This window comes from Drosophila novamexicana, unplaced genomic scaffold, assembly GCF_003285875.2.
Source record: "Drosophila novamexicana strain 15010-1031.04,08,12 unplaced genomic scaffold, DnovRS2.1 tig00004554-arrow-pilon, whole genome shotgun sequence".
Taxonomy (NCBI): domain Eukaryota; kingdom Metazoa; phylum Arthropoda; class Insecta; order Diptera; family Drosophilidae; genus Drosophila; species Drosophila novamexicana.
In genome coordinates this window covers 4,120,140-4,143,696 of record NW_020825051.1, presented here as the reverse complement: position 1 = coordinate 4,143,696, position 23,557 = coordinate 4,120,140, and the positions used below count along the sequence as shown (strand labels likewise).

Here is a 23,557-nt window from a genome sequence, read left to right as displayed (position 1 = left end):
TATCGTCTGATTTTATAATGTTATACCTTTACAAACTCGTACGGATCCCTACTATCAATTGGCATTCGAACAAATTCAAAATCGAGGGGGTGAAAAAAATGATTGACCAAAAACCGATTTGTTTTTAAAATCTACCTTTTTTGATGATTTTTTGGCATATCTCGGCCAAATAATGTCAGACTTTGTAATTTTATACCATTTTGAGCTCGTAAGGATCAGTACTATCGATTGGCATCAAAAAAATAAAAATCTAAATTTTGACCAAAATCGACCAAAAATCGAGGGGTTACATCACGTTTTTTTTCAAAATCGGGGTCGGATCAAAAATCCAAACTTTTTTGATGATTTTTTTTGAATATCTCCGGTAAATATCGTCTGATTTTATAATGTTATACCTTTTTAAACTCGTACGGATCCCTACTATCAATTGGCATTCGAACAAATTCAAAATCGAGGGGGTGAAAAAAATGATGGACCAAAAACCGATTCGTTTGTGAAGTCAACCTTTTTTGAAGATTTTTTGGAATATCTCGGCCTAATAATGTTTCGTTATCTTATACCATTTTCAACTCTTAACTATCAGTACTATCGATTGGCATCAAAAGTATTAAAATCTAAATTTTGACCCAAATCGGCAAAAAATTAAGTACGAATTTAAAAAGGTATAACATTCCGAAATTAGACGATATTTACTCGAGATATTAAAAAAAAGTCATCAAAAAAGTTTTTATTTTCGAACCGACCCCGTTTTTAACAAAAAACGTGATGTTTTGCCGATTTGGGTAAAAATTTAGAGTATAAAATTTTGAAGCCAATCGATATTGCCGATCTTTACGTGTCAAAAATAGTATACAATTTCAAATTCGGACATGATTTTCCGGAGATATACCAGAATGTCATCAACAAAGTTAAAGACATGACCGAATGGAATGAAATTTTCAAATTTTCCCGCCAATGTCTAGAAATACATCGTCGAGTCAACCCTGTTATTTGCCACCACTAGCAACCACCTTGCACAGCTGATTAGCAGTTGGCTTATCAGCTGTTGCCACACAATCTTTTTGGAGTCAGTTTCGAAGACACCACGCGAAACTCACGTAGCAGGCGTAAAACTGCAAATTATTTTTGGGATCCGTCAATTGTGCAACAAGAGATAAAGCCTGAACTGAAGCCGCTGCCAAAATGAGCGAACTGAGTGCTGCAGATAAACTCGACTATGTCAAGTCAAAGATTGGCGAATATGTTGACTTTCCAAAGAAGGGCATTGTTTTCCGGTGGGTCAGTTAGCTTATCACTCCATCAAAGTGCTATTTAACATGCGTATTGTTTATTATACATAGTTAACTTCCTATCAGTCGATTAACATGTGTTCCCTTTCTTATCTCTAATTGTCTGGCAGTGACATATTCGGCGCCCTCACCGATAGCAAAGCCTGTGTTTATCTGCGTGATTTGCTGGTAAAGCACATACGCACCGTTCATCCAGATGTGGAGCTTATAGTTGGTCTGGATTCGCGTGGCTTTCTCTTTAATCTGCTGCTGGCCACCGAGCTGGGCGTGGGCTGTGCACCCATACGCAAGAAGGGCAAACTGGCGGGCGAGGTGGTCGCCGTCGAATATCAGCTGGAATACGGTTCAGTAAGCAGACAAACATGTCTTACTATGTTATATCTGCTATAATGTTATTCTTATAGGACACATTTGAGCTGCAGCGCGCAGCCATCAAGCCGGGCCAAAAGGTGGTCATTGTCGATGATCTTCTGGCAACGGGTGGCTCACTGTTGGCTGCCACGGCGCTGGTACGCAAGCTGGGCGGCGTGGTGCTGGAAAGCTTGGTTGTCATCGAGCTGGTGGCATTGGATGGCCGCAAGAAGCTGGACTGCGATGTACATTCCCTGATAAAGTACTGAGCAGCACATCTGTAACTACCATATATGCATTTAGCAACGAAATATTTTACCTCAAAATATCACCAAGTGAATTTTTGTAATACTTTATGGAACTTGCAATGAGCACGTTTTAACTGAATGGTTGTCGGAACAAACTAAATAAGTGCAAATATATGATTTAATGTTTTTATACAATTAAATTAGTCTTTTTATTTTATGATGCCAGGGCTTTTTGAATTTGCCACTATATCTAATGCTGACAAAAGAATTATGGGGAGCACATATAACTTTATGGGCCACCCTCTGCTTTGAAAGCAACCCCCACCATTGTCACAGTCTTCTCGTGCGCTCTCCAACCGTCCACGTTCTCTCTGCGCATTCTAATTTAGCTGCTACTCTTGCCGGCCTTGCATTTTGCTCAGCTATAAACAAAAATGTTTGCCCTACGGCAGCGTACAAAACTGAGCTCTTCGCTCGCCGATAAACAAATCAAAGGCACAGACTGAGCTCCCACAAACAACGCCAGCAGGCAAGAGCTGCCGCATGGGCGACGCCGGCGCAAAAACTAAAAATTTGAAACTGAAACTGAACTGACAGTCGAATAGTCCGGACCGTCGGCAGTCGGGAGAGTCGGTTGAACGGTCGAACGGTCGAAGGGTCGGAGGCGGGAGCAGCCAATTCAGTAGCTGCCTGCCTGTGCTCATTTCGCATTTGAATTCATTCGTGAAATGTGCGTCGCTCGGAACGGTGCGTTGTGTGTGCTCTGTTTTGTGTTGTGTTGTGTTATGTTTGCTGGCTGCTATATATCCGACCCCGCCCCAGCCCCTCGGGCGGCCCGCAACAGTTTCGCACGCCCACCAATTGCAAGCGTTTTGCAGTGTTTAGTTTCAAAATACGTTGTTTGTTTTTTTTTTTTTTTGTTGTGTTTGCTGGGCGCATACAAAATCACAGTGGCTGCTTCAATTAATATTGATTGAGCGTCTTTCAATTGGCACACAATCGAAACCCAACAACAAACTGGCAGCAATTGTCGCGCGAGGCACGGCAGCAATTGATAGCGTTACGTATACGCCGCGTGCACCTTCATTTGTTTTGTTTGCGTGCTTGTGATTGTTTGCATGTGTGTGTGTTTGTGTGTGTATGAGTATGAGATGCTTGTGTTTGTGTGTGTGTCGTGCGCCAATTCAAATGAATTTTATACAAATACCGAACCAAACTTGGAGCATTGCCTAAAAAGTTGGCAAATAAAAAACAAATTGCTGTTAAATTATATTTGATATTTGTATTTCTAGCACATACGGTCTGACAAACAAATAAAATTTAACTGGCTGCTGAGTGAGGCGAAGCAGCCAAAGTCAGGCAACAGCATTGCACCTGGCGCTGCCAAACAAACCCCCCGTCTTCCCACTCCCCACTCCGCACTCCAACAGAGTCGTAAAAATCAATAGTTGACATCTTGACTTCTTGCAGCAGCAGCACCCCAAAGACCGAGTCATAAAAGACACCCCAAAAAAAAAGCCCACCGAAAATTCAATTGTTATGTTTTTGTTGCAGTGACACAATTTTAACTGTTAGCTGGGCTATAAATAAGACTCAAAGGGGTCAAAGTTTTTGCACAGCAGCAGCAGCAGTAGAAATGTTTGTCATCAATTATGCTGGGTATGCTACATGCCCGTACTAACTATTTGTATATTTATATTTTCAATATATAGCACAGCAACTAAATATAGCTAAACAGCAGCAACAACAACAACAAACGGCCAGCAAAAAGACTATGAGAAAATTGTACAAAAACTGTCGCCAACTGCACGCAACATTTACCGCGTAGCAGAGACAGCCAAAAGTAAAAAAATATAAGCAAAAAAAATGAATAAATAAAAGAAGAAAATGTTGTACATCGATAGCAAAGGAAAATATATCAAAATGAATATGAATACGAGAAATAATAATATTATGAATAACATGAGTGTCGAGCGAATGGCTAACTAAACTACAAACAGTTCCTATGCATTTGGCCTTGTGTTTAAATGAAATTGAACAAGAGCAACGCAAATTGTCGCGTTCGGCGATATTTGCTCATCTTTACGGCCCTATCGCTCCTATTGCTGCCCCTATCGCTCATCTATTTGGTATGGAATGAGCAGCTGCAGAAGATTAAGGGATACGAGGTGAGTGTGTGCCCCCCTATGCTTATGTATATATTCATATATATATATATATATATATCTTATAGTATGTTGTATATGTACATGTATAGTATATATAGTAAAATTGCACAGCAAGCACAACACACATTCATGTAGGATAGTGTTGTGTGTGTGTGTGTGTGTGTGTTTGGCCAAGGTCGTAAGCACCTTTGTAGTTGTTGTTAGCTGGTAGCCTGGAAGCTTTGAAGTGCCCTGCAAACACATTTTGTTTTGGATTATGCCACAAATGTGGCGCAAATGTTTGCAGGGGCTGCCCCTGACAACAAGCACATTGCCGCCAATCGATTGCTCGTTATTCAATGCATTACGCAGCCCCATAAAAACTCCCTATAACAATTCCAGCAAATCAATTGTGAAGCATTAAGCAATAGATCAATGTCTAATGGCGCTTGGGCAAAAGCTTTCCGAGCGGAAAAATCCCATAATGACTTGTAACTTAGGGTATGACTTAGAGGGATCTAATTATATTGGTTAAATACAAATTTCGCAAAGGCAACTATATGCTTAGTTACCCTTTATATACAAAACTTAACAAATTTGGGTACTTTCCAGAAGAAATAAGTATTTTTTATACCCTGTAATAGTTTTGGCTACGCTCAATATATACATATACACATATATATATTACACTATGCACCTATATGCTCTCAGTTCTCTTTCTATTCGTAATTTAGCAAATTTGTACAATTTCGAAGATCTAGTTTATACTAGATACGTGAAGAGCATCTGCTGGGGCCTTAATCGCATTCGTATAGCCGTGAATAGGCACGCGTGCTGTGTGAAGGGCATTCGCCAGATACAATAATAATGTTCTAGATATATATTTGCCGTATTCAAACAGTGAGAATGGGAAATTCGCAAATGCTTAATTAAATTTCATTATTTACGCTTGTTTATTTATCAAAGTTTTTAACACCTCGTTACACGTTTAGCAAGCCGACTCGAGGCGTATCACGGGGGGCCCATTTCTAGAGAGCGCTCTTAAAAAGTGCAAATTGAAACGAAATTTTGTTCAGGCCTGCCGTCAGCTGTGTGTGTATGTGTGTGTGTGTGTGTGAAATTTCTCATTGCCAATTAACAATTGACACTTAAATGTGGAATCGGCACGCCTACTATTGAACGCCTCCCTAGGCAATGCTTTGCCTTTAGCTTCTTTATATTTGCTTGCCAGACACAAAGGCGTCGGCCTCCCTCCTCCTCCCTGCGCATTGCAATTATGTCCTTAGGCCACTTGCATTTAAGAACATTCGCGTGGGCTGAATTTAATTGCCTTGGCGGGAAGCAGCACTTGCACAGGACACGTCAGAGGCGCAGGAAAATCGATGTTTGGCACCAAGACAAACGCATATTAATGGAAAGTTGGCCTCTAATTTGTTTCTGTATTTAACAATGGTGACTTAATGCTTAGGCAGGCACAAAGCACGTGAAATAAAAGAAATAAAGCACGCATACGCCGTGTTGTGCTCAACATTGGCATAATTAGGCACAGCGTCTAACACGTAACACACCAAACTCACCTACGCACACACACGCATACACACGCGCGCAGGCACCGAGTGCTGCTTAAGCGGCAGACCGACCGCCCACATCACGCCCACATATCACATCTCCCATATACACACACATACACATATGTATGTATTAACCTGCCACAGTTCATGTCATGCACATAGCGCCACTTTTGCTGCGAAATAATTTGCTATAATCCTGTGTGATCGACTAAGAGATACGTCGTACATAAGAATTAAATGTGTGAAAGTTAGCTGCGCTTAAAAGTAGGCTATGTCCAGATTTGCAGCTGGCCAAAGTAGAGCCTTAAGATTGTAATTATAAATATGGGATTATAATTTAAGATAATAAAGTAATAAACTTTAAAAACTAGAAGAGTTCAACTATATCTTTATATGTATTGAAATCGAAAGATATGTAAATTTGCATGTCAAGCTTAAGTTAATTTTCATAAGTAGTTCCAAACTATTCTGCTTTTTGTTTGGTTTTGCCTACTGTTTTATATGATATACCCTACCCACCAACAGTTTGAAAGCAGGGTATAGTTATACGCGCCACAATGACCGCTAAACAATCATCTAGATTTATAACGATGCCAGTTGACAGAGCTGCCCAGTGGGATTTTAATTGGGCTCGTTGAGGCTACCTTGACACTGGCATGCCAGCGACATGAGTCAGTTGCGCTGTCAGCGGTGTCAGCGGTGTCAGCGGGGTCATCAGTGTCAGCGGTGTCAGTGGTTGCGCCTTGAGCAGTGCTTTATGCATTTATGTAGGACCGCTTTGCTGAGCATCATAACCGAAACGCTTGTATATTACGCATACGCCACGTCATGTTTGCATTTAAGCAACCGTTTCTCTGTGTAACACGTCTAAATGCAAATGCTTTTTTAGGCTTTTAATGCGCAACAGCCACAGCAGCAGCAACAGCAGCAACAGCAGCAGCAGCAGCAGCATCAGCAGCAACAGCGGCAACAGCAACAGCAGCAGCCGGCGGGTCAAACATTTCGTTATCCTGTGCTGCTGCTGAACAAAAACAAAAACAAGGAGCTAACCGTGGTCGCAACGGGCAAGACTAAGAATAAGTGGCGCTATGTTGATAAAGTAAATATTTACCCACACACACACATTGTTAATGGCAAAGTAAACACTACAACAACAACAGCAACACACAAAAACAATTTCAACCGTCAAATTTATGGGTGCATTAAAAAAGCGCGCAGGAATTAAAATTCTTTGGCCTTATCTGTTATCTATCCCTAAAATGAATGATTGGCAGTTGCTTTGGGCTTGGCATGGCCCGTCTTCAGGTTCCTGCTCCTCCTCCTCCTCGAAAACATTTGCTTATAAAAATAGTCATTAAGTGCCTGTCAGGCTGTCAGCCTAACCCAACCAATCGCTTATTTATCCACTTGCTCCCAACTACTCCAACAGATCAACAATGAGACGGGACTCTCGCTCATACCCGACTACGCGGTGCAGTCGCTTTCGGAGGAGGAAATGCAGGAAATGTCCGTGGTAGGTGCTTTTGGGCTTACCATAATGGCCATTGTTAACAACTATTACATACCATATACGCTTTATCTTTATGCGGGCGCAGCGTATGGAGGCGCGGCTCAATAGACTGAAGGACAAGTGCTCCGAGTTCGGACTGGATGTGTTGGGTGAGGCTTGACAAATAACATTTACGACTCTTTATAGGTGCTATGAATAGTGTGTATTATAATTACAGGCCAGGATTCCTGGCATACGCCCAACACTTGGGAGTTTTTGGTTAATAAAAAATATCATATTATATGGTAAGAGCAGCTCTGCACTGTTAACGGATAGCTGTATTAGAGCATGTGCGTCCAATGATTGCAGGTGCAATGTCTTCAAGGCGGCCTCCTCATCCTGGATGTTCAATTTCAACGTGCTGGCCGGCTACACGCCGAGCTATTTGCTTAAGACCAAAAAGATTCTGCTCAATCTGGCCAGAGAGCGTTATCCACGCGTAACGCTGCAAGAGGTGAGATCCCTAATAATTCCCAATTTGAAATATTAATTGATTTTCTTTGCAGCTGCACGAGGCGCAGAACGATTCAATTACATTTATCATAGCCAGAAACCCCTTCGAGAGACTGCTGAGCGCCTATCGAGACAAAATCGTGTTCGCGCTGCCCTATTCCTTTCATGACAAGCTGGGCCGCAGCATTGTGCGGACCTATCGGAAGAAGGTGCTGTACAAGAATATACATATATACCAATGTTCACCTAACTTGTTTGCATCCATTGCAGCCCAAGCTGATCTCACGTGCTGGCACTACAAAGTATCCATCGTTTCCAGAGTTCGTGCACTGGCTGCTGGATCAGGTGAAGCGGGGCAACTATATAGACATGCACTTTGTATCGGCCACATCGTTCTGCACGCCCTGCCTGATTCGATTCGATATGATATTGAAGTTCGAATCGTTGGCAGAGGATCAACTATATCTAATCGAAAAGACTGGCCTCCAGCGCGTCATAGCGCCCGTCTGGCGCAACATGGGCAAAGGAGACAGAAAGACACAGGAGCTGCAACAGCAGTTCTATTCCCAGCTCACCAGGCAGGAGATGATGGAACTATACGAATATTATCGGTGAGTCAAACAGCGATAAGAACTAAATGGTAAACGAACCTTAACTTATCTTATACTCACAGTTTTGACTTTGATCTGTTCGACTACGATGTAAAGGAATATTTGCAATTCGCCAGATCAGATGAATTAGCAGGCGCCGTCGCATCGGGGGTGTAGTTAATTAAGCGAAACTTAAAATTCATAAAGTTTAGCGAAAGGTATAAAATAAAAGCAAAACAAAACACTTAGACACATACGAACTAATTAGCCGTCACAGTAGGTAATTGCAAATGTTGATAATAATGAATGAAACAATAATAAAGTTAATGGCAGAAACTATTGAAATGAAACAAAAACAAAATGCGTTGTTTATATACTAAAAGGGAAATTAAACAGGAAAATAAAAGCAAGAGCTAAACGACATTCGCAGCTGACGATGGGGCAGATAATTTGGGTCCAAATATCCATTTGGTTTTATTTTGATGTTAATAATAATAATAATAATTATGATCATAATAATATTAATAATAATAAAATGAATACAAAAAATAGCAATAAAAAATTGGTAAATTCAACTACATACAATATAATGAATTAACTAGCTAATTAACTGAGATACCGTTACACATTCTCAACATTCAAAATGATTAATCTGCGGCAAATTTTAGTTTTTCTGAAGTTTGTTTTATTTTTTTGTTGTATTTTGTTTTTAGTTTTTTTTTAGGTTTTTCTCATTTTAAACTTAATTTATACATACAATAGGTTTTTTGTATTTATTAATTGTAAAACATAATATGTATGTATATATTTATAGATGTATATAATATATTTAGTTATATGACTACTAAACTATGCGCTCTTTACTTTTGTTGTTTTCGACTGTTTCTTTTCTTTTTGTTTGTTTGTTGGTTTTTCGCTTGATCATATTGTAACTGTTTAGCACACACACAGAATTTAAATTTGTATTTGTTTTAAATATGAACGTAGTCGAATATAAATGTATTTTACAATTTTCGTTTGTTTACTTTGTATAAAATTTAACTATTTTGTGGCTGGTGCAAATATGTTCAATTAAAGAACCGCCTGCTAGAACATTATAATATGCACATAATCCATTGATTGGATGAACCATTTTGGTTGAACGAACGCGTCACTAATAAAAAACCATATGTTTAGTGTCTAAAACTACGTTCGGGTTTTAGTTCTTTGCCGTAAATTTGTTAATTACGTTGCGTTTACCTAGTTAAACTATAGAAAAAACTTAGTCTGGACTTTTTACACGTGTATTTTGTTTTTTTGTTACCATTTGTTTCTGTTAATTGTTTTATACATAAGCTAATTAAAATTACATCAATTTGTTTAAACAACTACAACTAGTTCAATGTATTATGCCATATTATGTGTATATTTCTCCTTTTGCTTTGTGTTTTTTTTTATTTGTTTTTAATTGTATTCTCTGTTTTTATTCTTTTTGCTTGCCATGATGGTTTTAAAAACCATGTTATGTTCTACGACTTGAATGCCGCAATCTAACTTAAGTCTAGAATTTACGCTCGATTTCGTTTAACAAACTAAGCTACACAATTTAATCATATTATTTATATGTTTATATCGTTTAGATAAGGCCGTCAATGCAATTAATGCAATTAATTATGTTAAAAATTACAAAATCAAACGCTGGCTGACTGCACGTTGAGTTTTTGTTTTGTTTTTGCTACTGTGAGTTTTGTTGTTGTTGTTGTTGTTGTTGGTTTCTCTTTTGTGTTTTTGGATTGGTTTGGTTTAAGTGTTGCTGGCTATTTAATTGGAAAACGATTTGTAAATTAGATTTAAAAAACTTTTAATTACAATTTAGTTGGTATTTCTACGCATAGTTATTTAAATAGGGCGCCTAACTAAAACAACAAAGGGACGACGCAGTTAAATCTGACAGCTAAATAATATTGCAAATTGATGAACGCAGCTGCTAGACGCTAATAGAAGAATGATAGCTGGAGCCGAAGCCAGAGCAGGAGTTGGAGTTGGAGTTGGAGCAGGAGTAGGCGCAGGAGAGCTCGTATGGGTACGTAGGTATGTGAACAACAGCGGCGCCAGCAGCGATCACTTGAGGTAAGTCTTGAACAGCAACGAGCTGCGACAAAACTCGCGCTCCTGTTCCATAAAGAAGAGCATATCGCGCAGATTGACACGCTTGATGCGCGGCCGCAACGTTGTAGTCGCCGTACCGGAGTTGCTCAACAGACCGCCGCCACTGGAACCCTGTGTGTGTAGAGCAGATGCCATGTTTGTTGAGTAAGCAATCGAATGGTCGCTGGTAAGTTCATGTTACTCACCACGCCCACACCGGCCGCATCGCTATCCAGTTTGAGTTTTTTCCGTGGTCCAATTGCCTGCAGTGCCGTCAAATTCGCATCGCGCTGTCGCAGCTCTTCCATTTCCGCACGCTGCATTTCTTTCGCCTGGAAAAAGTAATTTGTGGAAGATGAGAAAAAACAAATTTCAGGAATCATTGTTTCTTACCCTCGCTTTCATCTTTGCTTGCTCGGGATCTTCGACGCGCGTTCTGGACTTGGCCGCTCTCAGTAGCATTTCGCGCTCCAGCTCCTCGTGTCGCTTCTGCTCAGCCTTGTCCAACTCCTCCAGAAACTTGATTTGACCGCGTACATCCTTCGCGGGCTCATAGCGTGGATCCAACTGTGGGTTAGGCAGGTTTTATTAAAAGATGAATTGCAGAGTAGTGAGCGCATGAACTCACCTTGATGACATCAATGCGGTGCTCCGCTATCACAGCCAACTTCTCCACAATGTTCTTGAGCCGTTCCTGGCACGCATGCGATATGAGCACGGCAACATCCTGCGAAGGTTCATCTAAGCCACGTTCCGCGGTTATCGCACGTATTCGTGCCTGCAACGCTGGCAAGTTGAGAAACACTTCATCCTTGCAGGACCGTATCTGCGTGCCTATGTTCTCCGTGCATCCCAGAATGCGCTGCGATTCCTCGGCTAGATTAACACCGCCCATGGCTGCCACATCGTTAATATCATCATCGCCATATATCGATGATGACATGGAGCTTTGCTGGAAAAACGAATTGGCGGCCGCAGCCGCTGCTGACCCCGCCATCCCACTACCGCTGTTTGCCCTCTCATCCTTGCTATCCCGATCGATTGCGTCTCTTTTCTTTTTATTCGCCGACTTGTTCGCCATGGGCATCGCACCACGGGGCATCGTCTTGGCCGAAATGGGAGTCAGCGAAGCATTGATGCGCTCCATATGCGGCAGCTGCGGTGCCTTAATCTCAACGAGCTTTGGCTCAAAGTGATTGTTGTTGTTGTGATGCAGTGAGTTCTGCATCTGTTCGCGTGCACGCAACGCTTCCGGCGGCAGATGAACTGTGGGTAACGATGGCACCGGCAACGATGTCGTCGATGCTGAATTTATCGTCGATAGTACTGATAACGTCGGCGTTGGCGGTGGTCCACTGTTCGATGATATGGCCGCCAGTGAGGGCGGATGCAAACTGGACGTTATGGCCTTGATCTGCGTCTGACCAACTTTGACGGCAGTGACTTTGTTCGTGGGCGTACTGTTTGGCGGACGGGACGTAGCACGTATTTGAACCGATCCCGGGCGCTGCAGCTGTGCGTTATGCGGGCCGCGGATTTGCACAATGTTCTGTATGGATATGGGAAGTGAGAGTCTGATTGCTTAGGGGCAGATCTCAGTTTTATACTTACCGCCTGCGCGGGCATTGGCAGCGAAGGCATTTGGCCGCGTATGGCCAGACGCGGTGCTGTGGGCAATCGAATGTTTGGCGGCTGCTTGGATATCGTCGTATGGCCAATGGTTGGCCGCGGCGTGCCCAATGCATTTGGTGTTATCATGCGCACCTGCGTCTGTCCGATGGTCGTCGTCTGGCTGAGTCCAATCGGACGGATTTGCGCTTGAATTTTCTGTGGAAAGATTGTGGGGTTAATAGTAGTTCGATTGATTGAGAGTTAGGCATGACTTACCGGAAGCTGTGGCGGAAGTCCAGCCAATCCCAGTACATGCTGTGGCGGCGGTTTAATGCCCTCAATGACCAGCTCCTTGGTGTAGAGAGCCTGGCGCAGCAGTGGCAGACTTTTCTGCAGATGAAAACACACATTAGTAAAACAAATAATAACATACGATCATTGCTTACCTTGAGAAACCCAATGAGGCACGGCTGTGGACTGGCGTTGAGCAAACGCTCCAGGCGATCACAAAACTCCTCCGGCTCCACATTCGCATTGACCAGCTCCTGGATGAGCGTGCGCACATTTTTCTCCACCGGCTTCGGTTCGCGTGTCGACAATTCAATTAAATTGGCTAAAAACTTGCGACACTTTTCTTTGGTATTGCCCTGCGCAGCCGTTGTCGTTGTTGTTGCGTTCGCATTCGCTGCCGCCGTTGCCGCCGCTGCAGATGCCACCTGCACGTTGTTCGCTTGCGAATGCGGCTGTGCGGCTGGTATCGTTTGGATTTGCGTTACTTGCGGCAAATGCGGCTGCTGTTGTTGATGCTGTTGCTGGAGCTGCGCTAAGTGCGGCGGATGTGAGGCGCTGCTAAAACTATGCGCATTGCTGCTGGCCACCGAGTTGACAATTATGTTGCTGGAGGCGGTAGTGCTGGTCATCGACTGTGGTTAAAATAAACATTATAGATTAACAAACAAATGTTTGAAGCAACTGTGCGCAGTCGGTGCAAATAAAGAGCGATAAGCGAAAAGTTAAAACCAGAAAATAGTTGAGTGACTCTTATGGAGGCGCACATGGGCTACGGGCTCCTATTAGTGGGTGTATGTGTGTGTGTGTGTGTAAGTTGTGTGCAAGTTGTGTGCGGGTCAGATGTTGATGTTTTAGTGATTAATAATGGAGTAACATATAAAGTTAGTGCCAAAAAATATTGTTTGAAAACATATTTAAATTAATTTTTGAATTTGTTTAAAATGTTTTTGTTTTCTTTTGATAACACACCCCCATTCGGAGCCCGAATAGCCTTCGGTGCCCAGTTCATGATCATAATGCTTCTTAATTTCTAAATGATAAAATAGAGTTGAATGATTTTTTTTTTTTTTTTTTGATTTTCGAAAAGAACGAACAGCAACGCGTTTTCCACAGCGAATAACTAAATCAAAAGAATACGTCAAGTCAAATACACAGACAGTTACAACGCAGCATGCAAAACTGAGCAAAAGTACAATTATATATGTATATATATATTATATAAGATACTTATTTTGAAATGAAAATTGAAAAAGTTGGGCGGACAGTCGATTGCTCGAAGTCTGGCCGAAAGTCTAAACAAAATTGAAAACTGAAGCGTAGCGTTAAAAAACAGATCAAATGCATAAACAGACAAGAGAGAGGCGTTTTATAGAATATATAAAGTATATATAAAATATTGGAAACTATGCGAATTTCCATTTCTAAACAAGTTAAGCTTTGATTTTTACATTTTGCTTGATCTTAATTGTGGCCGCGACATTTGCCGCAGCAGCTGCGGCGGCCGCGGCGGCTGCGCTGCTGGCGCTGGCTGAGGCCTGTTGCTGCTGTTGCTTATGTTGTTGCTGTGCCTGTTGCTGCTGCTTCAGTTGTAGCTGTAGCTTCTGCTGCTGTTGCTGCTGTTGCAGGTTAGTAGCGGGTTTGTTGTTGTTGTTGTTGTTGTTGGTAGTGGTTGTGGTGGTGGTATTGGTGGTGATATTATTAACATTATTATTGCTGGATGGGAGGATTGTGGATGATGTACGGACAATCGTTTTGCGCAGTGCTATGCTAGTGCTGGCAGTTGTTGCTTGTGAGGATGCTTGTGTCGTTGTTTGATGCTGTTGCTGTTGTTGCTGTTGCTGCAGCTGCGTTTGTTGCTGTTGTTGTTGTTGTTGGGATGACGATTGGCCATGATATCTACTTACAGCTGCAGCCGGCACAGTTTGCAGACGTATCTGTGTGGTTATGGGATGATTTGTTGTTGTTGTGGTGGTGTTGTTGTTGTTGTTATTATTATTGTTGTTGTTGCTGGTGTTAGATATGGTCTGTGTCATCGTCGGCGGGCCCGTCGATGTGGCCGTGCCCACGCGCAACAACTGAAATCCATTATCCGTTTTCACTAACAGTGCAGGCGTTTGTCCTGTATTAAGTGTGCCTAAAGTTATCTAAAATAAAGAGAGAGAGAATAGACAGAGAATAGTTCAAAGTACAAGGCGTACCCGCTGATATAAATGCATGTATATGTACATATGTGTATGTGTGTGTATGTGTGTGACTGTGTATGTGAGTGGGTGGGTGGGTGGTTGGGGTTTGGGTGCATGTGTGTGCGCTGTATTAGGGAGCCTTGTGGATTAGTAGAGAAGAGCCCACCACAACAACAAAACTCAAGAGTTTTCCTTACAGATACACGCATTTTCCCATTTTCTAGTCACACTTACCGATGGACTCTGTGGCCTAACGCCACCCATATGAGAGTTGCTGATGACGACGCGACTCAGCGGATTGGCGGGCATGTTCTTTGGCTGCTGCTGCGTCGGCGCCTGCGGCCGCATGCCGACCACAACGCCGGCCGGCAGCATGGAGTTAAGCAGCGGCTGCCCGGTCTGTGGAATACGTGATGGGATTAGTCAGATCATAAATAGAACATTGCATTATTGGTTTTCTATAGGCGTATTACAAAAGCTTTGATAGGTTTAAGTTATTGTTTTGGATTTGGTTTGTTTCACTACAACATGCAGCAGATCACGAGAGTCGCTTCATTTCACGTATTGTCGTGGGTCTCAGTTCATTCGCTTACAGATCACAGTCAAACAAATGTGCACGGAAGTTGTGTGTGTTCACAAAATACATTATAATAATTGATTTGGTATGAATTTCTTATAAAATGATGAGATGAAAATGAGATATTAAGATGTGTGCTGGCCAATTCGAAAGACGTCTACGAGTTGTACTACAAAGAAGCGACCGTTTAAAAGCATTTTGTTCACATGGAAAATCTACAAAAATTATATCTTTTAATTAAAAGCATAGAGTAATTAGCGGAAGACAAAAGGGATTTGGTATGACAGCGGGAGAAATATATTCATTGGTGAAATTTAATTTTTAAAGAAAAGTAGGATTCATAATTTTTGTATAATGAGGAACAAAAAATAACACGCTGTTTAACAACCAACCGATATGCATACAACAACCTTTTTCAGATACAGTGAACCTTCAATATAGCGAGCGAATTTAGCTTTTTTGGAAAGTAAGATTTGTCAATTGTTTAAAAAATGAATGCCTGATTAAATATATAGTGGCAGTTCAATATATCGAGAGTTCACTGTTGCACTTTTGTAAGGCACGCTAATCGTGTCGTCTAAATGGACAACAGAAGAAAGCAAAGTGAATACTGAAGAGAATATTGGAGAGTGCGGATATGTATGTGTGTGAGTGTGTGGAACAGGAGTAACCATTGGACGCAGGCAGAGAGATGCGAACAGAATGGCGCCAGAATGTGGCGCACTACTATCATCGCCTCGCTACAATACGAGTACGTTGTTGGGAGTTTAGCTTGATGGTGGATACCTGATTGATGGTCTTGGTCATTGTTACGATTCCTGCTGGTGCACTTGATACTAGACCCGCCGGCAGGGTGACAGCATGGTGATTGGATTTAATAACTAAGGTTTGTGTTTGGGTGGCACCTACTGATTGCGTTTGCTGCTGCTGCTGTTGCTGCTGATGCGACTGCTGATGCACCTGATGCTGCACTTGCGACAGACCCGGCACCCCATGTCCACCAATGCCCGCCGTGATGGTCTTGATCGTCGTCGTATTTGGCAGCTGTGCTGTTGAGATGATCGTCGGGCCAACACCTCCGCCCCCTGGGCCACCTATGTTGATGGTGCCATTGGGCAGCGGCTGAGTGGTGAAGGTAATGCGATTGCTGTTGGCCGATGTGGCCGTTGGCGCCGTTTGGCTGCTATTCATTGCGTGGCGGTTCCGGTTGCGGTGGCGGTTTCGTTTGTTGAAGCGTTGGCGCTTGAAGAGCCGGAACTGGACGCGGCCCCGTTCGGTTACTCTTCTGCTTGTGACGTTCTTTAGCCGCCTGTTTTCTTGATCAACTGTGCATCTGTGGCATCATGTTGTTGCTGCTGTTGTTGTTGCTGTTGTTGTTGTGCTTGTTACAGCTCTTGTTTATCAGTCGCATGCTGCGTGGCCGTTTGATGCAAACTGCAAGGCAAATTTTTAGTCACTTTAGTATTTATAGCGGAATATCTACACATAATTGTTGTTTGTACACTCTCGCGGGGGCTGCAGCTGCTTCTACTACCTGGCTGTGGCACAGTTATATACCTGTGGGTCATAAAACTCAAATGCGTGGTTTTTTTCTTTTTCTTTCCTTTCGCTTGCAACTGCCGCAGATGTTTACGAGAGAAGGGGCGGTAGCGGGTGTGGGACGCAGGTGAAAGCCGACAAACGAGAGGCTGCGTTGCTAATTTAGCATAATTATATTCGTATTCACCTTGGCCAAAGCCTTTGGGTGCTCCGCTGACAAGCGAAACCGCAGCAAAACGCTCGCACTTGCACTCGCTTATTCACGCGGCGGCTGCTGCTGCTGCTGCGCTGGCGACGACGTTGACTCCTTGTCGCTAGCTGATTAAATGTTACAATATTTGCTTTGGGTTAGCCAGAACGTTTTTCTTTTGTTGTATTTTCACACACACGCGCGCGCACGCGGCCTCTGGCATAGACAGTTTGTTTAGCACTGTATTTATTGTCGCTTTATTTTGATTATTTTGGATGTACAAAAAATTTGGCAGCGACCGAGCGACAACGCCGCCATTTTCACGAATGCGCGTGCAAAACGACAGTCAACGCGCAAGGGGCACAGACGTCGATAAAAGTGCGAGACAAAAGGCAACGCTGAAAATTTTTGCTTGTGCCGCCAGATGTCGCTAGTAAAAATGAGGCACTGCCAGCCTAAAACGGTGTACAGCTCATTCGAGGCGAGTAAAAACTGCGTGCAGCCAACTTCACTTGAGTGGAAAGTTGCGCGTAGCCAGCTTCACGCGAGTTACAATTTGCGCGCAGCCGACTTCACATAAGTTAAACAATTGTCATTCTCTGTCCTGGAATTCTCTCACGTTTTGCCGACGCATTTTCGTGTATCAATATTTGACCTACTACACGTAGGCTTTAACAAATATAATATATGCGGGATGAATATTTTTTAAAAAAATGTAGTGCAACAAGCAATTGTTGCTAAGTAGGGCGCTCGATGACTGTCGCTATCTTCGGGCGGCTGGCTGGTGTTGGTGCTGGTACAGGCTGCAGTAGTTTTTCGAAATTTGTGGCTTATTTGAAAAAGGCACTCACTTCAATTCATTTTGCATTTGAACTCGGTTCACTGGAGCGCATTTTGAACGTTTAACGTTACTTTTTTATTGCCGAAAATCAACAATTGAGTGTTTACGAACCGTCCACCGAAAGCAGATTAGTTTTTTCATAAGTGTGACCAGCTTTCGCAACGATTTAAATACGACATCAAAATGAAGGTCAAAATACTAAAACCAATTTTAATGCTTATGAAATATATATATTATTGAAAGATATATTTTATTGTAGCATTAATAATAGCAACATTTCTTTTATATTAAGAATACAATTACACTAGCTGTTGGAATACCGATTCATATAAGATAATCGGCAATCAGCAGCCTCCACAAATAATATAAAGTGCTGTAAAAGATGAACTGGTGTAGGCGCCAATATTTGACAGCACTGTTTCTATTTCAAAATGGTTCTTATGACGTCATTGTACAATTCAATGAAATTTAAAACGCAGAACATTAAGTTGCTGAAAAAGAAGAATAATTAATTGAAATTAAACACAAAATGCACAATAATTTGGTAACTTGCTATCTCACGTCATTCGCTGTTGTCGTGTGTGCATGCCTTTGTTGCTGTTTATGTTAACAAGGCTAACACCAGGCCAAAAACAAGTTAATGAAATTAATCAAAAACATCCACTTACTGTCGCGGCCGCTGTTGGCAGCCGTAAGCGTGTCGTCAGGTCTTCGGACTGGTTGACTCTCCACTCTCCGCACTGAATTAATTTTGCGTATTAAGTGTGTGGTGTATTTTTGTTTTATTATCTAAATCATAATTATGTGTCTTAAGATTAATAATTTATGAGTATTCTGTCAATATACAAACTAAACTAGCCGCATTACACGCATATTTACAAGTTTCCCTACCAATATACCCAAATTTTAGTTCTTGTTCCACCTCAGATCAATTTGGCCGTTGTTTTAGCTGTCGGGTAGGGCCGGATCGTAGTTGTTGTTCGATTCTGGCCAAAATCATAGGCATAGGCCGTTTTGGCTGACGCTTTGATGCTGTTTTCCTTAAATTTGGCATAATACGGGCTGGCAGTGAATTTGCCTGGGTTGGACAGAGTGGACGTCGCGGTGGGCTTTGTGACAGTTGATGGCGACGTGCGAGTTGTATCAAATGTTGCCTTAAATTTCGCAAAGAATGGATGGTCAAATGGATCCTTAGTCGTTGCACTCCTTGCTGTCGTTGCGGGGCGTCGAGTTGTTGTTGTCGAGGTAAAAAGGTAGGGTCTAGGCGTTGTGGAAGTACTCAAGCGGGACGTGTAGAACTGAGGCCATCTGGTGGTGGTTGGGCGAGCTGTTGTAGTCGAGCGAGTTGTTGCCTTAGGGGTGGTGGATGTCTTCAAGCTAGGACGAGCAGTAGTTGTTGTTATTGGATAGCGAGTTGTTGAGAACCAGTTTGATGTAAATGGCCGCCAGGTGGTTGTAGAACGAGTTGTTGATCTCGTTGTAGTTGGCTGTGCTGTGGCTCTCGTTGAAGGGCGAGTGGTGGGTCTCAGTGTTGTGGAACGCGTTGTGATTCTCGTTGTCGTTGGTTGTGTTGTGGCTCTTGTTGTAGGGCGAGTTGTTTGTCTCACTGTTGTGGAACGCGTTGTTGATCTCGTTGTCTGTTGTGTTGTTGCTCTTGTTGTTAGACGAGTTGTGGGTCCCGTTGTTGTGAAACGCGTTGTCGATCTCGTCGTCGTCGGCTGTGTTATGGCTCTCGTTGTAGGGCGTGTTGTAGGTCTCGCTGTTGTGGAAAGTGTGGTGAATCTCGTTGTCGTCTTTGTTGTGGCCCTCGTAGTAGGACGAGTTGTAGGACGGGTTGTAGGACGGGTTGTAGGACGAGTTGTAGGCCTTGTTGTTGTGAGGCTTGTTGGGATTCTCGTCGTTGGACCAGTTGGGACTCTAGTTGTTGTGTAACGAGTCGCAGGTCTGGCAGTGGAAGCTCGGATCGTGGGTCTGGTAGTTGTCTGACGAGTTGGGGATTTTGTAGTTGTTTGGCGAGCTGTGGATTTGGTTGTTGTTTGTCTTGTTAATATCGTACTTTGAGCTTTTGTTGTATGATTAGGTGTGGTTTTTATTGCAGTTGTTGTTGTACGATGAGTTGTTGATATTAATAGAGGTGTTGTTGTCGACGTCCTAGTTATTGGCGCGCGAGTTGTCATTTTCGAAGTAGTGGGTGGCTTATTTATAGCAAATGGACGGACTGTTGTGAAGGGGCGAATGGTTGTAGTTGCACGAGTTGTTGTTTTGTGTGTTGTTGTTGGCTTGGTTGTAGTTGGTGTTGTTTTTGGTGCTGGTGATGTGTTTGTTCCTTGTGTAGATTGCCGGAGATCATGTGGCGATGTGGCCGTAAATTTAATGACCTCTTGACGAAAGCTGTCGCTGCTTATGTATGAATGATGTGTAACCTTAGCTGCCGCCGTGGGCTTGGAAGTGGGGCTTATTTTAGCCGGACTAACGTCTGGCTTATTAGCTAGGCTGAGAAAGGGATTAGGCACATGGGATGGACTTTGATTGAAGTGGGAAGTGGGTTTGTATTGCGTTGTGGATTGAATAGCATTAGCAGAAGGCTTATAAAGAGGTTTCAGAAAAGGATTGTGATCGTAGCTAGACTTTAAAACATGCTCTTGATCAATAAACTTAATAGGGCGAGTCTCGGATGTGCTCAGTGGAGCTTGCTGTTGGGGCTTCAGTTGTTGTAAAAAGGGATTTGAACCAAAAGGAAGATTAGGCACCACGGTTATTTGGACTGGTGGCTTGGCAGTTGTTTTAACAGCTTGGACTACCACCTGCGTTGTCTGCGATGCGCTTAGATGTTGCAGGAAAGGATTGGCACCGTAGTCATGGTTAGCTGCGATCTTTACTACCGGCTGCTGTTGTGGGGCTTGCACTTGTGGCCGCTCTCCATAATGGCTGGGCTTCTCCGCCTCGGAGATTTCGTTGCCTGCAAAGCAATCGCTCAACTGTGCCAGGCTTTGGCCTCGGCAGTGGCCATTATAAACTGTCCAGGCGTTGAAGCCATCTCCAGATATACGTGTGTGCTCCTCGTGTATAGTACGGATGCATTGGACATCATCCGAGATGTCGGAGTCCAGCAAACTGTCGCATTCAATGTGACAGGCCTTGCCACCGCCCTCGCCGTGCGTGCACCAGTAGAGATCGCTGATCTGGAACAGACCGTGATCCTCGCTGCCATCGGCATTCAGGCGACCTACTGCAGCCGTGTTATAGGAGGATTCATGCTGGGCAATGCACACCCAGGTGGGTATCTCCCGCATGGGCAGCTTGTGCTTGTAGTAGAGCTCCTTCGCCAGCTCACAGCGATTATATATCTTGCCCTTGGGCTTGGGTTTCCTTACCAGCTCATTGTCTGCCGGCTTGGCTGGCCTAACCGGTTCCTTATCTAGTTCCTTAGACTCGAAGCAGCTGGCAATCTCAGCTCTGCTGCGATCCCTGCAATGTCCATTGTACACTGTCCACGCAGTGAAGCCATCTCCGGAGATGCGTGTGTGCTCCTCGTGTATGGTGCGTATGCACCTGACATCATCCGAAATGTCCGAGTCCAAGAGGCGATCGCACTCGATGTGACAGCCCTTGCCCCCGACGCCCTCGCCGTGCGTGCACCAATAGAGATCGCTGATCTGGAACAGACCGTGATCCTCGCTGCCATCGGCATTCAGGCGACCTACTGCAGCCGTGTTGTAGGAGGATTCATGCTGGGCAATGCACACCCAGGTGGGTATCTCCCGCATGGGCATCTTGTGCTTGTAATAGAGCTCCTGCGCCAGCTCACAGCGATTGTATATCTTGCCCTTGGGCTTGGGTTTCCTCACCAGCTCATTGTCTGCCGGCTTGGCTGGCCTAACCGGTTCCTTTTCCAGCTCCTTAGACTCGAAGCAGCTGGCAATCTCCGCTCTGCTGCGATCCCTGCAATGTCCATTGTACACTGTCCATGCAGTGAAGCCATCCCCGGAGATGCGTGTGTGCTCCTCGTGTATGGTGCGTATGCACCTGACATCATCCGAAATGTCCGAGTCCAAGAGGCGATCGCACTCGATGTGACAGCCCTTGCCCCCGACGCCCTCGCCGTGCGTGCACCAGTAGAGATCACTGATCTGGAACAGACCGTGATCCGCGCTGCCGTCCGCGTTCAGCCGACCCACCGCCGCCGTATCCAGGCGGGATTCATGCTCCGCGATGCACACCCAAGTGGCTATATCCTGCATGGGAAACTTGTGTGAGAAATACAACTCTTGCGCCAATTCACAGCGTTTATAAACTTTACCAGCTCGTGTAGGTGTTGTGTAAAAGTGTTGTTGTGTTGTTTGTAGTTTGGGTGTTGTGTGTTGCTTGAAGCTGAGCAAGGGATTAGTAGCTGGCGTGCTGTAGACGCTGGCAAAGTGAGATTTTGTGGGTTCTCCAATTAGATTGGGATGCGGCTGAACTTGCGGCTGGCGCGGGCGCAGGAAAGGATTGCCCGGATAGCTGACCAACTTGTTGGAGGGCCTGTAGTAGGGATTGGGCGTCGTAGCAGCTGGATAGGCATAGGTGAACTTGCCCGCGCTGCCGCCAATGGCATTGGGATGTGTGGCCGGCGCGACCAGTGGTGGCTTGGCAAAGCAGGCGGCCACCTGCTCGTAGCGCTGGTTGCGACAATCCCGATTGTAGACGGTCCAAGCGTTGAAGCCGTCGCCCGATATTTGTGTGTGCTCCTGGTAAATGCGCCGTATGCACTGCACATCGTCCGCAATGCTGGAGTCCAGGAATTGTTGACAGCCGGCGCGGCAGCCCTTGCCGCCGCGCTGATCGTGCGTGCACCAGTAGAGATCGCTGATCTGGAACAGGCCATGATCCGCGCTGCCATCGGCATTCAAGCGACCCACTGCCGCCGTGTTGTAGGAGGATTCGTGCTGGGCAATGCACACCCACGTGGGTATCTGCTGCATGGGCAGCTTGTGCTGATAGAACAGCTCCTGTGCGAGCTCACAGCGACTGTAGATCTTGCCCTGCCGACGCACTGGAACCAGACTAGACTGATAGCTCACCTTGATCGGCTGTTGATAGGAGGCAGCCACGCGCACAGCGTTTGAGTTGGCAGTTGGTAGACCACAGCCTGCCACGTAGGAAGCCGCATCCTGGCGACAATACGCATTGTAGGCCTGCCAGGCGTTGAAGCCATCCCCCGAGATGCGCTGATGCTCCGCGTGGATCTTGCGCACACACGCAACATCGTCCGCAATGTCATCGTCGCGCAGACGCGAACAGCTCAGGCCACAGCCCGCGCCCTGGCCCGGCGGCGAGCACCAGTAGACATCGCTGATCTGGAAGATGCCATGCGAGCCGCCGCCCGGTCCGCTGCCACCGCCAAAGGCAGCCGTGTTCAAATCACTCGAGTGCTGCGCAATGCACACCAGGTTGGCCACCTGGGCAGCTGGCAATCCGTATTGCTTCTGCAGCAGGTTGGCCAGTTCGCAACGCTCGAAGATTCTCGCCAAGCTCAGCTGCAGCAGCAGCAGCAGCAGGCAGAGGAGCACTGAGAATGGACGCGACACTGGCAACATCTTGCGATGCTCTGACACAGAACACTACGCGACGCGGCCTATATATACTCTCTCTCTATATACGTGGAGAGAGAGAGAGGGACAGTCCTTAGCCGTACCGAACCGATGCGAATTTGAATTTCAAATTATATTTCACTTTTTGGCTTTTCAGGGGGCGCTGCGTGCGTTCGCGCGTTTCGTCGTCGACTGATCGGGCCCGTGGCGGCGGGTCTCATCTTGAGCCCAAACAAAAAGCTGAGCTGGGCCGATTTGAATACGTATATATTCACACATGACGACAGCGATGGCAAACTGGTTGTGGGGCACTCTGTGTATTGCATAATTATTGACCATGTCCATAGGAACGGATTGGAAAGGTTCTCTCAGACAGTTTGTCTAAAGGTGTCCACGTGCGAAAGAGCCCAAAGAAAGGTGAGGAGGAGGG

General features: G+C 44.6%; 4 protein-coding genes across 10 annotated transcripts; 2 read left to right on the top strand and 2 right to left on the bottom strand.

Annotated features, from left to right (window-relative positions):
• Positions 1–893: 893 nt before the first annotated feature.
• Positions 894–2,070, top strand: LOC115769627 (adenine phosphoribosyltransferase). The gene is made up of 3 exons (XM_030714535.1): positions 894–1,274; positions 1,400–1,637; positions 1,694–2,070. The coding sequence occupies exons 1-3, from the start codon at positions 1,183–1,185 to the stop codon at positions 1,907–1,909; spliced, it is 546 nt and encodes a 181-aa protein (XP_030570395.1). The 5' UTR covers positions 894–1,182; the 3' UTR covers positions 1,910–2,070.
• Positions 2,071–2,526: 456 nt separating this feature from the next.
• LOC115769852 (carbohydrate sulfotransferase 11) lies at positions 2,527–8,545 on the top strand. 3 transcript variants are annotated; one of them, XM_030714832.1, is made up of 10 exons: positions 2,527–2,635; positions 3,601–4,056; positions 6,496–6,705; positions 7,036–7,119; positions 7,202–7,265; positions 7,334–7,400; positions 7,465–7,609; positions 7,662–7,817; positions 7,879–8,219; positions 8,282–8,545. In XM_030714832.1, the coding sequence occupies exons 2-10, from the start codon at positions 3,916–3,918 to the stop codon at positions 8,373–8,375; spliced, it is 1,302 nt and encodes a 433-aa protein (XP_030570692.1). In that variant the 5' UTR covers positions 2,527–2,635; positions 3,601–3,915; the 3' UTR covers positions 8,376–8,545. The 3 variants fall into 3 exon arrangements, with proteins under 3 accessions (XP_030570692.1, XP_030570691.1, XP_030570693.1); XM_030714831.1 differs by lacking the exon at positions 2,527–2,635 and having other exon boundaries at positions 3,544–4,056; XM_030714833.1 differs by lacking the exons at positions 2,527–2,635; positions 6,496–6,705 and having other exon boundaries at positions 3,556–4,056; positions 8,282–8,542.
• Positions 8,546–8,977: 432 nt separating this feature from the next.
• Positions 8,978–17,747, bottom strand: LOC115769592 (transcription initiation factor TFIID subunit 4). Of its 5 annotated transcripts, none has more exons than XM_030714474.1 (11): positions 16,714–17,747; positions 15,774–16,421; positions 14,645–14,809; positions 14,132–14,371; positions 12,383–12,859; positions 12,213–12,326; positions 11,937–12,152; positions 10,954–11,874; positions 10,719–10,892; positions 10,532–10,657; positions 8,978–10,457 (listed from the first exon to the last, which is right to left on the bottom strand). In XM_030714474.1, exons 2-11 carry the CDS (start codon positions 16,176–16,178, stop codon positions 10,299–10,301), a joined length of 2,997 nt encoding a protein of 998 aa, XP_030570334.1. In that variant the 5' UTR covers positions 16,179–16,421; positions 16,714–17,747; the 3' UTR covers positions 8,978–10,298. The 5 variants fall into 5 exon arrangements, with proteins under 5 accessions (XP_030570334.1, XP_030570336.1, XP_030570335.1 ...); XM_030714476.1 differs by having other exon boundaries at positions 15,897–16,421; XM_030714475.1 differs by having other exon boundaries at positions 17,568–17,747.
• A 636-nt stretch (positions 17,748–18,383) lies between these two features.
• On the bottom strand, positions 18,384–23,154 carry LOC115769493. Its single transcript, XM_030714312.1, has 5 exons — positions 21,584–23,154; positions 19,944–21,109; positions 19,165–19,619; positions 18,942–19,081; positions 18,384–18,865 (listed from the first exon to the last, which is right to left on the bottom strand). The coding sequence occupies exons 1-5, from the start codon at positions 23,131–23,133 to the stop codon at positions 18,481–18,483; spliced, it is 3,696 nt and encodes a 1,231-aa protein (XP_030570172.1). The 5' UTR covers positions 23,134–23,154; the 3' UTR covers positions 18,384–18,480.
• Positions 23,155–23,557: the final 403 nt, after the last annotated feature.